The 14,632-nt window shown below is 42.3% G+C and overlaps 1 protein-coding gene across 3 annotated transcripts in view; it reads right to left on the bottom strand.

Moving 5' to 3' along the window:
• Window positions 1-344: 344 nt before the first annotated feature.
• PABPC1L (poly(A) binding protein cytoplasmic 1 like) overlaps window positions 345-14,632 on the bottom strand; it is a 63,092-nt gene continuing 48,804 nt past the window's right edge. For all 3 annotated transcript variants that reach the window (XM_029613136.1, XM_029613135.1, XM_029613137.1), the window contains exons 12-15: window positions 7,895-8,016; window positions 6,511-6,604; window positions 4,375-4,505; window positions 345-779 (exon numbers count right to left, since the gene is read on the bottom strand). In XM_029613136.1, coding sequence (XP_029468996.1) covers window positions 705-779; window positions 4,375-4,505; window positions 6,511-6,604; window positions 7,895-8,016 — 422 coding nt within the window. In that variant the 3' untranslated portion in view covers window positions 345-704. The remainder of the gene's footprint in view (window positions 780-4,374; window positions 4,506-6,510; window positions 6,605-7,894; window positions 8,017-14,632) is intronic.

Genomic DNA, 14,632 nt, shown 5'->3' with positions numbered 1-14,632 from the left:
AGTCTTATCCGGGGGATCCTGGGTCCATTTAAGAATGAGCCTAGAGAAGTTTAGTACAACGCTTCATTTAACATTGCTACCAGAGGGCAATTTGTACACCTGAGACCATTGGGTTTTAATCCCGGATGAGGCCCTGAGGAGGTTAATCATCAGGATACATATGCAGTAAATATTGTATACCAAATACACTGAAAGATGGAAGACAAAAAAAAAAAAAAAAAAGGTGAGGAGGGGGTTAAGCATTATTCTTAATTTTTTTTGAATCAAGCTTTGACTTAGGCGCCTGTTTACGCCAACAAATCTTCATGCATTCATGGATTCACAATTATGAAATAAACTCATGTTTTGCAAGGTTATTTTTGTTTTTAATGGTCAGAGAAAATAAATTAAATTTCCTGTAGCTGCTGGACTGCCAGCTCCGCGCTGGCCCATTGAGTCTGAATTGAAAAACAGCAAAGTATATACACAGAAAAAACATTACACTGACGGTGCAGCTGGTAGCACTTCAAGGAACTTTCCTGGCTTGACTCCTTGTCTTAAGCTTTGGGACATGCAACATTTCTAAAAGCAAAGAGAAATCTGGAACTGTGCTGCACGCAAAAGAAAGCCCTGGTCACAACCAACGCAGAGAACTAAGGGATGCTAAACTGGATAACAAAAGATGACTGAAATGTTAATTGTTCCTCTGAATCTGCTGCCTTGCTTCAGACGAGGGTGGGCCCACTCTTGTGACCTTCTTTGGCTTGGTGTGCTTGGAGAACTGCAACGGCTTCTTCTACCTATCAAGAAACAGATTCACAAGAGTTTAAAAATGTCTTTCCAGTAAGTGGGGGTTGGGGGGAGATCCATTTATTAACTAGATCCAGTTTTAAGTCACTGGACATTATCCCACTCTCTGCTTGGTCAATTTTAAAAGCCCTATGCACGCTAAAGCTGGGAGATAAGCGTGACTCGGCCTGCTGCGCACCACGCGGATTTTAAAACCCGTGCAGGTAGGCGCGTATCTCCCACCAGGCGCACAGCAAAATTCTCAGCGAAAGGGGTGGGGCTTGGGCAGGCCAGCATTGTACCACGAAGTCAGCACGCAAGTAGTTAATGTGCACAAGCGCACGCCGGGGGTCCCCCTACCTACTTCTGCTATGGACAGTGTGTAAGTTGTGTTAACCAAAAAAAACCCCCAAGACTAGTCAGCAGGGATTTAAGGCTCGGGGGTTTAGGAAGTCCTCTCCTTTACTGGGGTGAACTGGGAGCAAACTGAGAAAAAGGCCTATTGCATCATCGCGCGTACCTCCTAAAATTCCCCCCACTTACGCGCCCGAGATGGAATACACATGCACGCGTCAATACAGAAATCAGCAGGTAGCGGATTTTATAATACACGCGCATGTACCTTTTAAATTTTACTTCTTAGTATGGAAAAAAAATTCTGTGTTGGATAAGGCCCCATATTGTCTGTTTTGCAAAACACTGGTCCAATGGCTGAATAAGTGGAAATATGCAGCCCAAGGTGTTTTGTTCCTTGTGCTGCAGATAAAGATATTTGGCACAGCAGCGGGGGAGGAGATATCCAGCTCTGCCCCATGAAGATATACTACTAGGCATAATTGTTGCACACCTTTGAATTTACACACACATCCGAGCAGTGAAAAAAAATCAGATTTCCATGGTTTGTGCTAATGAATTTGAAGCCATTGAATCAGACACTATTTGATTTTTAAAAAAAATAATATTCAGCATTTAAGGGCAGGAACACAGTGTTAATTATCTTATTTTTACAATACTCTTTCCTGCTGGCTGGAATCCTGTTTATGATGTGGGCTTACTTGAAGCATTATTAAATAAACTCCTAGAAAATACATAAACAATTTGCTTTTTAAGGACGACGTCCTGCTCTGGAATGGGAATGCGGCGATACAACAGACCATGGGCCAATCAGTGAGAATAAAAGATTGATCTAATGTGTCCCCAATTCTACGTTCACTTGCTGGCAGGCTCAGGATGCTTCCAGGACAAGGGAAACTGTCAGCCAAAACTAGTATTGAGATGTTTACCTCCATACTGTGCGCTTTCCATCAGGCCGATACAGTACAGTGCGCTCTGGTGGAGTGCACTGTTAGCCCGCGTTTGGCTGCGCGTTTTTGACTCGCTATTTTTACCCCTTATGTTGATGGGCCTATTAGTTATTCCCGCGTGATACAGAAAGTAAAATGTGCAGCCAAGCCGCACATTTTACTTTCAGAAATTAACGCCTGCCCAAAGGCTGGGGTTAATTTCAGCCGGCACCGGGGAAGTGTACAGAAAAGCAGAAAAAACTGCTTTTTTGTACACTCTCTGACTTAATATCATGGCGATATTAAGTCGGAGGCCCCAAAAGTAAAAAAAAAAAAAAAAAAAGTAAAAATCTGCCCACGGCCCGCGGGTCGAAAGACGGACGCTCAATTTTGCCGGCGTCTGTTTTCCGAACCTGTAGCTGTCAGCGGGTTCGAGAACAGACACCGGTAAAATTGAGCGTCGGCTGTCAAACCCGCTGACAGCCACCGCTCCTGTCAAAAAGGAGGCGCTAGGGACGCGCTAGTGTCCCTAGCGCCTCCTTTTACTGCGGGCCCTCATTTACATAAATTTATTTACTGGATCACGCGCCCAGGAGAGTGGCCTGGGCGCTCGCCCGCTCTCCCGTGAAGTTTTCTGTAACGGCCCGCATGTAAGATAGGTTTGGGAAACCAAGTACTGTCTTGGGAGCCCTGCAGGCTGTAGGGTTTTCAGGATCTCCGTGATACATATGCATGAAATAAGTCTGCATATATTGGAAACTCAGTATATGCAAATTTACCTCCTGTATCTTCACTGTGGAGATACAAAAACAGGTTTCCTGTTCTTATAGCAATACAGAAAATGTTGGCAGAAAAAGACCCAAGTCTGACCAGCAGGTTTATTATTATTATTATTTTTATTTTTATTTTAAAAGGACAATAACTGCCTCAGCGTGCAGGTTACTCCCCTGACCTCCTGATTAGAGCAGTAACTGCCGCAGCGTGGTTAACCCCCTCTCACCTCCTGTTTAGGGCAGTTACTGCCACAGCATGCAGCTTAACCCTTTCTTCATTTCCATCCTTTAGCCACCAGGACCTTCTATGTTTATTTCAACACCCTTCTGAATCCTATTACCATTCTTACAGTAACTTACAGGCCGATACAGTACAGTGCACTCTGGTCGAGCGCACTGTTAACCCGCAATTGGACGCGCGTTTTTGAAACGCGTCGAAAACGCGCGTCCAACCACCCCCCCCGAACCTAATAGCGCCCGCAACATGCAAATGCATGTTGATGGCCCTATTAGGTATTCTCTGCGCGATTCAGAAAGCAAAATGTGCAGCCAAGCCACACATTTAACTTTCAGAAATTAGCGCCAAAGGTAGGCGTTAATTTCTCCGGGCACCGGGAAAGTGCACAGAAAAGCAGTAAAAACTGCTTTTCTGTGCACCCTCCAACTTAATATCATGGCGATATTAAGTCTGAGGTCCCGAAAGTTAAAAAAAAAAGTTAAAAAAAAAATTTGAAATCGGCCCGCGGGTTGAAAACCGGACGCTCAGTTTTGCCGGCGTCCGGTTTCCGAACCCATGGCTGTCAGCAGGTTTGAGAAACGACGCCGGCAAAATTGAGCGTCGGCTCTCAAACCCGCTGACAGCCGCCGCTCCTGTCGAAAAAGAGGCACTAGGGACGCGCTAGTGTCCCTAGCGCCTCTTTTTGCCATGGGCCCTAATTTAAATATTTTTATTTACTGTATCGCGCGCACAGGACACTGGCCTGTGCGCGTGCCGGGAGAGCGGGCATTCGCCCGTTCTCCCATGACTTTTACTGTATCGGCCCGTCAGTAAATGTTTTTGAAGCCCTGAGCTTGTAAACCAGCCCCATAAAATAAGTTTGGTCAATTTCACAATCCTTTAGAACAAATGCTTTTAAATTTAATAGAAAAAAAAGTTTGTATGTTTATATTGCTGTATTTCACTATATGTATCCATCATTTGTCTCATTGTAGCACGTTGTCACAGTGCATCTACTTAATTTTGCTTACAACATATGCTGATACAATATTGTGTTAATTTTTTGGGTTGTTTTGAATGCAAAAGGACAGAAAATGATAGACACCAATAATGTTTAGTCTTAGGTCATCATAAAACAGTACAGCCCTAACATTCAGTGGACTATCTACTCCATGATAACTCACCCCTCAGGCCCAAAATCCGCAAAAGTGGAATAGAAGTTCTTAAACCTACCCGTATGGCGCTTTTCTGTATTATCCTGCGGCATGAAAATGCACTCTTAACAGGTTAATTAAAAATACAAGAGTTTAGCGTGTAACAAATCCTTCCATACCTTTGAGTGTAGTGATTCGGGAGATTCGAGCATGTGCAGGAGCTCGGAATTATCTATCTCCAGCAACATCCCCGTGATCTTGCCAGCTAACGCTGAGTGCATGGAATGGATAAGGGGATAAAGGCGTTCACCTAGCCCACATCACAGCAAAGAGAATAAAATAAAATAGCTTAAAAATAAGAAGTTTGCATTCAGATAAATACAGAAGTGACGATCCATGACTCTCTACTTTACTACAACAGTTAATGCAAGATTTCCACACCACACATAATCCCGGATAACTTTTCCTGTAACTGGTTATAAATAGCTCACACTACCCCACACAAATGCAACAAACTTGTACCATAAAAGCCATCCTGGCTTATTGGTGGTAAGTCAAACTACGTATTTCAGTTTCTGAGAAGTACATAAAGCCGACATGTATTGCATCCACTTTGAGTACTGGAACATATACTGAAACTTGTGCTTTTCCTTCATAGGTATGCATCACCAAAAGTTTAAAACAAATTGACTAAACATTTAGGTATTCATTCAAAGTGTTTGCCCAGCTAAGTCTGGGACGTCACTGATCAAACAGTGGGTTCTGAAAATCTTGCTGGGCTCTCTGCCTTCTACTTAGCCGGCTAAGTAGTTATCAGACTGAAAACGTAGCCGGATAAGTCAGGGGCATTCCAAGGCAGCCCAGGGTTCACCAGCTAACTCTACTTCTGCCTAGGTCTGTTGCTGGATAACTTGACACTTAACTGAATATATTCAAAATATAGCCGGTTAAGCAAATTTAAGAAGAAGAAAAATAAAAGTCTGGGCCTGTAGGCTCAATCCCCTAAACCCCCCAAACTATTTCACAGAATGTGCAGGCTGAGCACCTGAGTCCCCTCTTCAACCCCAAAATAAAAAAGAAGGGTCCGAAGCCATAGCAAACACTCTACAATCCATTCCCCCATACCCCCCCCCCCCCCAAGATCTATAATATAAAAATAGCCAAGCCCCCTCCTGGAAGTACAGCACACTCTTATTGGCTCCCGGCTGCTTCCAGCGTTGCTCCGACAGCAACGCCGGAAGCAGAGGTTAACAATCTCACTGTCAGAGCAATGCCTGGAGCAGGCAAGCGTCTACGTGCTCCTGGGGAGGGGGGAGTGCTGAGGGGCAGGCAGAAGAGGGCTCGGAGACTTTATATTAAAGAACATGGAGGGATGGGTGATCAAGAGTCACAGAGGTCCTGGTCTTTTATATTGGGGCAGGCTGGATGGAGGAACGTTTTGGGGATCGGGCCTGCAGACCCAGAGTTACATTCTGAATATAACCAGGTAGCACTACCCAGGTAACTGAGCGGAGACTTATCCCACTGAATATCTAACGTACAGGGAACACAAGTTAGCCAGATAACTTGTTCACTCGCTGCTTTTCTACATTTTGACCTCAGTAAATAATCATGAAATGCAGTTAAGAAAAAACAAACTTTTTCCAGAAACTCTAAAGAACAAAAAAAGTAGCAGAATACTTTGCTAAAAGCAGAGTGGAGCAGGGAACAGGATGCATTAAAAAGTCTGTAGCCTAAATTTAAAATTACTACCTGTTGACAGGCGATGCCAACATATGTTGTTGTACCGTCTCAAAAGAAGAATACGACTGTTCAGGTTTATTTTCTACATGACTAGGGCTTTCTTGTGCTTGTCATATACCATTACAGCTTTCTCTTTGCTTTAGAAAATGTTAAGAGTCATAAAAGTTCATTAACACAAGCATCTGTTATAAATTACCCTCTCACAAATACGAACAGGGGTTTTATGCACTACCAAAACTCCAATATACCTGCACACATTTTTCTTTACGAACATAAAAGAAAAAAAATCCATCCCCATTGTTGATCTGTTCAGGATATTCACTAGGCCCTTAGAGAAGGAGCTAAATAGAACCCGCTATTTTCAAGAACTTTTTTTATTTTTATTTTATCTATTTTAAAAATATTTCCAAGTGGTCCATGTTGTTACACAGTTTCCTAGATTAAAATAAGTCACTCACTTTTCAAGCACCATTTTTTTTCTCCTGTTCATGAAACAAAAGCCTCTCATTCTCCACCAATCTGATTAAAAATGAAATCTCTAAAATTTGCTGATGTCTCGGAGTTCCACTCACCCAGCAGCTGCTTCTGCTCCTGAGGTGGGGCTGCGGCAAGCATAGATGCAGTCAACGGTTCCTGGCCTTGTACAAGAACAGCTGGCTCCATAATCTACATATCACAGAAAAATATTTTCGTGAAAATATCAGAGAGGGGGCAACATTTTATTTCTCTGTGGTCTCACAGTAGTATTATTTGTGGCACAAAATAAAGGAACATGCTCTTTATAAACCTGGCTTCACTGGTATCAGTTTGATCAGTGGTTCATGGCTTCTGCCACTTATAAGTACTGCAGTTTTAATTGTGCTAGCGTAAGCCGAGGCACAAAGGTAGGGGGTGACTTTTCCCCCAGGTCAAATGGTGACTAGTAGACTGGATTCAAAACTAAACAGCCCGGGAATTCTTTTATTTACTCATTCCAGTTTATAATCCGTTATTTCCACATTGTTCAATGCAGTGTACAAAGCCACATTCATAATAAATACAATAAAATGTATACCAACTTAAAATAAAACAAAACTTAAAATATCTCACAAACACAGAGCTGCTCCTAACCTGCTACTTCACTATACTTCTATTTATTCAGTAAATGCTTGCTGAAATAGGAATGCCTTAACCTTTTTCCTGAAAGTCAAAGGATTTGTTTCATTTTGCAGCTCCAGTGGTAATCAGTTCCATAAGTTTGGTGCTTTAGAGTAAGCTTTTTCTCTGATCCTATTTAGATGAAAAACTGAAGGTGGAGGAACTTGGAGTTTCTGACCTCAAGGCTCGTGCCGGACACTACCAGTGCATTCTATCCCCTAAACAAAAATTCTCCAAATATAATGAAGTACTTTAAATACTCTTCTCTGATGCATTGGCAACCAATGCATCTCTCCCTCATATAAGAAGTGCTCATACCCCAGCTCAAACCATAAATAACTCAAACTGCCACATTCGGGACTAACTGCAACACTTTTATTTAAGTACTTCGAGGAAGCCAAGTACAACAAGCTGCAATAGTCCAGACTGCTACGCGTCATTGCCTGAACAACGATTCTGACATCCCGAGGAGTTTGCTTCGTATATCTAATACACCACATGGTTTGTGCCAGGATGTAGTCCCCAGGCCAAACCATGACTTTCATGCCCAATTGGCAAACTGACACAAAAGGATGTTGATTAACTCAAGCTCTAGTGCCAATAGCACCAAAACTTCTGTGGAAATCTTAAGCCCATAGGAAAAAAAAATATATATATATTCCAGATACATCCAATCCATCCCTTTATTCTTACGCGTGCAATAGGAGAGCAAGTGGTAGAGAATACGTTTCCATTATATTCTGACATCTAAGATGCTCTTTGTGTTAAAGAACCCTACTCAAAGGCCACATTTGGATAAGATATGACTCAGCCTTGTACCTGCTGTACTGGAATCTGCTGCACGTTCCGCACGGTTGTGGAATACTTATACTGAGGAACTACTCGGATGTGTGCAGGGGACAAAGCTGCACGAGTGCCGACTGTCTGCGTGCCTATATTGACTGACAAACAAAAAAAAAAATTGTCATAAGCGGTGTGCAAAATTACTGGGAGTCTGAGAGAAAAGAAACATGGTTAGTCTTAGTATGTTCAACCTATTCATTTTATAGCTGGTTTAAGACAGGCTCAGTTGTTAAGACACAGCCTTTCAATAATAGATGGATGGTCAGGAGACATAAGGAATAGATGGGATGTGTGCTAGTGGCCTACATAACTAAAATCGTCACAAGCAGAGATATTATGTGATGCAGCGAGCCTGGTGGGCCGTATTCACTAGAGCTCCAGGTGTCACCCCCCCTGTTTTGGCATGTTTTTCTCATAAAAAATAACCTTTGGACTCCAGTTGGAGAGTTAGCGATAATAGCTTGGTGGAGAGTCCTTATTGAAATTGGAGAACCAGAGATGACTACTAAGCCAGTCAGGAAGGACGAAAAGAAAGGTAAACAGTGGAATCCAAAATGGCCAAGAAACAGGATTCCCTCGGAGTTGCAGATATGGAAGAGCAGATGGTTATGAGACTCACAGAAGCTGGAGTGGCGGCTTTAGAACATGAATTTGATTGTATAAATAACTTTTCTGAGCTGAAGGAAATGATGGCAGACGTGGGGAGATTATTGCTATTGCTAAAGGAAGGATTTCAGTGGTAGAGGAGGATAATTTGGCGTTAATGTTGCAGGTATGTCTCCTAGAAAAATCACTTGAGGCCACTGAAGCAAAACTTGAAGATCTTGAAAACAGATCGTGGCATAATCTCCACTTTCTGGGCCTGCCCAAGACTTTGTCTGATGGGGGATCTTCCATCCAGGCTCGAGAGCTGGTTGCCGCGTGAATGCTGTTTAACCTCAGCTTTTTGTTAATACTGTTTTTTCAATGTTTATGATTGACAGCAATAAAAATTACAAATTAAAAAAAAAAAACTGCCCGACTTAAAAGGAAAGTTGATTATTGAAAGGGCACATAGGCTTGGGCCTAAGAAGAGTTTGGAGGATCGCCCAAGATTGGTAATGCCACACTTTCTAAACTCAGCACAAAAAACAGCAGCGTTTATGGCTTATAAAAAGCACAAAGATGATAAATATAAAGATCATAAGGTCATGATGATGTTTCAAGACTTTTTGACGGCCATCTCAGCTCAAAGACGTGCATTCTCTATAGCAGTGGTTCTCAACCAGTGTGTCGGGACACACTGGTATGTCACCAAAAGATGGAAAGTGTGCCTCCAAAACTGACATAGCAAGCCTCCGCTTTCTATAGCAGCCACAGGTGCTTGCTGCTTGAGAAGAGTGCAGAGTAAGGAGCTGGAACTTAAAATTCCTCAGCACTGCTCCCTGTTGCTGCTTTTCCCTCAACCCTGGCAATCACTACCACCACTAATCCAAAGAGAAATGTTGCAGGCATGCTGTAATCCTGCCCAGTCTTCTCGTCGCACCTCCCTCTCCTCACCCTGCTTCTTGGCGTTTCAGTTTTTCTCTGTATGCTTGATTATAATTTATGGTCTTTTATTCTGTATTAGATAAGGGTCAGTCTGCATTCTGCATGTTTGACAGAGGTGAGGGATTCTGCTAACTAGGACGTAGTTCCTGGGTAGGGATCTAGAGCAGCCTGGCTTTCTTTGTTTTTCCAATAGTAAGTGTACTGTGTTCCTCATTTGCAGTTTTGCTGTTTCATAGGTCAGGTTGTTGCTGTTCCCAGGTGTTAGTACTCTTATAGTATGGCTGGTGTGCTATATAATTTCTAAATGTCTTTTTAGCAGGCTTTCATGTTATTTCACCTAGTGGCTGGTAGGGAAGGAATTCTGAAGAACTATTACTGAGGGGATATCAGAATTTGAATATATTTTTTGTATGTTGAGTTGAAAGGGGAAATTTTCTAACTCTGCTCTGTATAAATTCCAGAAGAGGCAGAACTTCCTGAGGTTGACAGCGAAATGCATGAGAAAAACTGTATCGAAAAACTGTGCTGCACATGCATATCAGTCCTAGATTTTTCACTAATGTAGGAAGCAAAGATTAAAATTTTTGTGAAAAGAAACAATATTTTAAGCAGTTGACATGAAAGAATATTTTATCTTTCTCCTGCATCATTTTCAACAATAAAATAATTTAGGGTTTTTTTTTTATTTTTTAATTATAGCTGTTAATGTAGTGTGCAATATGTGATGCGCGTGAGCATCATCTGTCAGGTGTGTCATGAAGGAAGAAAAGTTGAGAACCACTGCTCTATAGTATGCAGCGAATCCATAGAGACATCCAGTTTGCTATGATTTATCCTGTGATGTGTGTGCCTGAGCTTGAGATCAACATGGAGACGGCAACTAACCCAGAATCCTCTGCTATCTTAGCCTTTCTGGCTATGTGAACTTTAAATGCCCTACTGAGCCTGACCTGGAGGAATTCCAAGGACCCCTGGACAGCAGATGAAGCTGGCGACAATTTGTGATACCTAATTATAGGGTCACAAGAGCAGAAGGTAACGGTCAGAACCTCAGGCTAGCATGTCAATTACAGGGGCATCTGTAAACACAGCACAAGATATTACGATTGCCTGAGCAGCAAGATTTTAACAGAACAAAGGATTATCTAAAGAGTGATGTGGGCTCCAACTTGGAGAACTGGTCAGGGTAATTTATGGATAATTTATGATGCTGTTGACATGACAACCTATGTACCATATTTTGCGGTCCATAAGACACACCTTGGATTTAGAGGAGGAAAATAAGAAAAAAAAAAATTCTGTCCCCATGACAGGCTCTATACGGAGCTCCCCCTGGAGCGAATGTAGCATCTCTCCCTCTCGCGCGCAGTCCCCCTCCTCCTCCTCCCAACTCGGCCCAATCAGTATAGTGGCGCAGGTCAAATGCAAGAAACATCTAATATATCTAAACAAATGAGAAGGAAATGGCCTGTTCTAACTTTGATGCCATGTATCGTCTTCCGCCGGCAGAACTTCAGCTCCCTGCCGGTCTGCTGTTCCCGGGGTGCATCTTGCTGCGAAGCTCGGCGTGGCGCAGGTCAAACATCAGCTGTTTGAACCGCATGTGCTACGGAAGCCCCTCCAGTTCAAACAACTCCCTGCCAGTCTGCTGTTCCCGGGGTGCCGCAGGGTGCATCTTACTGCGAAGGTCGACGGCACCCCGGGAACAGCAGACCGGCAGGGAGCTGTCTGAACTGGAGGGGCCTCCGTAGCGCACACGGTTCAAACAGCTGATGTTTGACCTGCGCCATACTGATTGGGCTGAGTTGGGAGGAGAAGGGGGGACGGCACATGAGAGGGAGAAATGCTACATTTGCTCCATAAGACGCACAGACATTTCCCCCCCAATTTTGGGGGGAAAAAAGTGCATCTTATGGAGCGAAAAATACGATAAATGATACTCCAGGTGGTCATGCAACTTAAGAATTTCTGACCTTGTATTGTATTGTACCTATAAAAGAAGGATCAGTTCATGTAGACAGACGAGATGCTGATTGGTCAGTTTGTTAAAGAAATGGCATCCAGCATCTCCCCAATACTTATACTGCTCAGTAAAAAAATTATACTTTCTACAAAATCTAAGTGCAGTGTTCTTGTGCTCATGGAGAAGCGCCATAAGCGTGTTTGGCACATAACACCTGCAAAATTAAAAATTTGGAAAGATGGCAAGGTTTTTACCTTTGATTCTCCCGAGAAAGTGAAGGATATACTTTGAAAAACTGAGCTCCAAATAGCATCAATATGGTGATCAGTGAGGAGCACTTTCAAAGGGCGTGAACTATTATTATTCTGCAACATTAAGAGCAACAACGATTTTTACTTTACAGCAGTGGCTTTCATTGGGTGATTTGGTAAGGTCCATTTGGATAAACAGAGGTCTTGGTTTCTGCTACATAAAAGTAATATTTTATGCTGTAATATTCTGCCCGATTTGATCAACACACGTGCCTCCACTTCTGGAAAAGAACTCGGAAAGACAGGGCAACATAAAATCTTTTTTTTTTTTTTTCCACTTACATGAGGTTTCAAGAGACTGACAACGCTTTTATTTTACTGATATGAGAAATGAAACCCTACGGTTAAATATGTTGCTTTGAATGTAAATGGGTCAACCATATGGTCATCGGTAAAGATATCTGGAATCTTACACTCCCTTGTGAAGAAACAGAAGTGTATGTTACTATATCAGTTGGGGGTGATATTCAGGAAATGTTTAATCTGTAAGAAATAAATGCCTTGGCTAATACTTTGATGTACTCGGGAAGGTTCTCTCAATTATATATGGGTTTGGGGTGGCACCCGAATGCAAAATCACAGATCTCGGTCTTTCGTTCTCGTTAGGGTTTGTACAGAAAATAGTTTTTGGGGGTGAAGGAACTTGGAAAAGAGTGGTGGGTGGTAAGGGAGGTGTTAGGAAATAGATTGGGAGGGGATAAATACAACAGAAGCAAGGAGGAAGGGTATTCAACAAAAAACGAAGAATACAGCTTGTTATTTGTAATTTCAAATCAAAGGGTAATGGTCCAGGTTGGGAAGAAAGTGGGTCATAGTTATCAAGGTGGGGATTGGTTGAAGGATGAAGAGCACATGGTGTCTCTCTTGGAATGTCGGAGGCTCAGGGTCTCCAATCAAGAGGAAGAAAATACTAACTGAAATACAAAGGCACAAAGTGACTATTACTGGAATTCAGGAAACTCACATGTCAGAAAAGAGCAAGAAACTGAAAAGTTAGGTGGGCCAATGTTTTTATGCTCCTGCAGTAGGACAAAAAGCAGGGGTTGCAATTTTAGTCCATAAAAATACCTCAACAATTTAGCGATCCATCAGGAAGATTTATAATATTGATGGGTAAGTACAAGGTAAAGAACTCACTATTTGTAATGTATACAGGCATTTATTTATTTTTAACAGATTTGGTGAACAAGTTGGCTCTGCTCATTAGAAGACCCCTGGTGCTGCCAGGAGACTAATTGTGTACATGAGGTGGCGCTTGACAGATCAGCTCCCAGTCAACAAGGGATGGGGGGAAAGCTGAAGGGAATAAAATATTTATGTGCAGGACCCCAGAGGCAGGCAGAGCTCCAAAGTCTCAATGCATGGATGAGACAATGGTGCAACAGCTCCCCTATGAGGAAAGGCTGAAGAGGTTAGGGCTGTTCAGCTTGGAGAAGAGATGGCTGAGGGGGGATATGATAGAGGTCTTTAAGATCATGAGAGGTCTTGAATGAGTAGATGTGATTCGGTTATTTACACTTTCGAATAATAGAAGGACTAGGGGGCATTCCATGAAGTTAGCAAGTAGCACATTTAAGACTAATCGGAGAAAATTCTTTTTCACTCAACGCACAATAAAGCTCTGGAATTTGTTGCCAGAGGATGTGGTTAGTGCAGTTAGTGTAGCTGGGTTCAAAAAAGGTTTGGATAAGTTCTTGCAGGAGAAGTCCATTAACTGCTATTAATCAAGTTTACTTAGGGAATAGCCACTGTTATTAATTGCATCAGGAGCATGGGATCTTCTTAGTGTTTGGGTACTTGCCAGGTTCTTGTGGCCTGGTTTTGGCCTCTGTTGGAAACAGGATGCTGGGCTTGATGGACCCTTGGTCTGACCCAGCATGGCAAGTTCTTATGTTCTAAGGAAGAGGATTTTAGGTTTCTTTAGTTAAGAAATGGGCTTCATTTTGGGGAAGGGGGGGGGGGCTTAACCAGAGTGGAACCAGGCTGCTGGCACTAACCTTTAAAAAGGAGATAGCACAGCTTTTAAACTAGATGAGGGGGAAAAGCAGATAGTCACTCAAAAGAGTATGGTTCAGAATGATGTACCTTTGAAGGATACTAAGAGAACAGGGAAATTAAGGCATCCCAGCAGAGAGAGGTTACAATAAATGCCAAAGAGAATTAGATGCCTTTAAACGCAGAAAGATTCCAAATTACCCCTGTCAACTGATGAGCAGGTTGTTAATACAAACAAGAAACATACTTTGAAATGTCTGTATACAAATGCTAGAAGTCTAAAAAATGTCCACATTAAATTTCATCTGCCATTTGGAAGCACAAGGTGATGAGTATAGGGAAATATAACCTATGCTGTAGTTACACGATGTTGGGTTCCATATTAGGAACTACCACCCAGGAAAAAGATCTAGGCATCACAGTGGAAAATACATTGAAATCGTAGGCTCAGTGTGCTGCAGCAATCAAAAAAGCAAACAGAATGTTAGGAATTATTAGGAAGGGAATGGTTAATAAAACATAAAATGCTATAATGCCTCCGCCATGACATGTGCATATTATAAAATCTGCACATCCATGGATGCGCGCAAGTTTTAAAATCAACCCCTAAATCTCCTAGATATATAGTACACACTTAACCCTACTGAGAAGGACTACACATATGTGTTGAGAGCTCATTTGACTATGTTCTGGATAGATTATATATTGGTCTCCGATTTTCTCTTCCCTAAAGTAAGACAAGCAAAAATTGGCTCAATTGAAATATCTGACCATGCTATAGTTTGGATAGATTTCCCCCTAATAATAGATGTGAAGAGCCCTAGGATTTGGAGGTTTCCAAGTCACTTAATAGAAGATAAAGATTTAAAAAATTTCTTGCAAGACAAATGGGAAGAGTTTGAAAATCATAACTCC

The sequence above is a fragment of the Rhinatrema bivittatum genome, chromosome 8 (genome assembly GCF_901001135.1).
Source record: "Rhinatrema bivittatum chromosome 8, aRhiBiv1.1, whole genome shotgun sequence".
Lineage (NCBI taxonomy): Eukaryota > Metazoa > Chordata > Amphibia > Gymnophiona > Rhinatrematidae > Rhinatrema > Rhinatrema bivittatum.
Note: the sequence above shows the minus strand (reverse complement) of the source record. Positions and strands in the feature narration are given on the sequence as shown.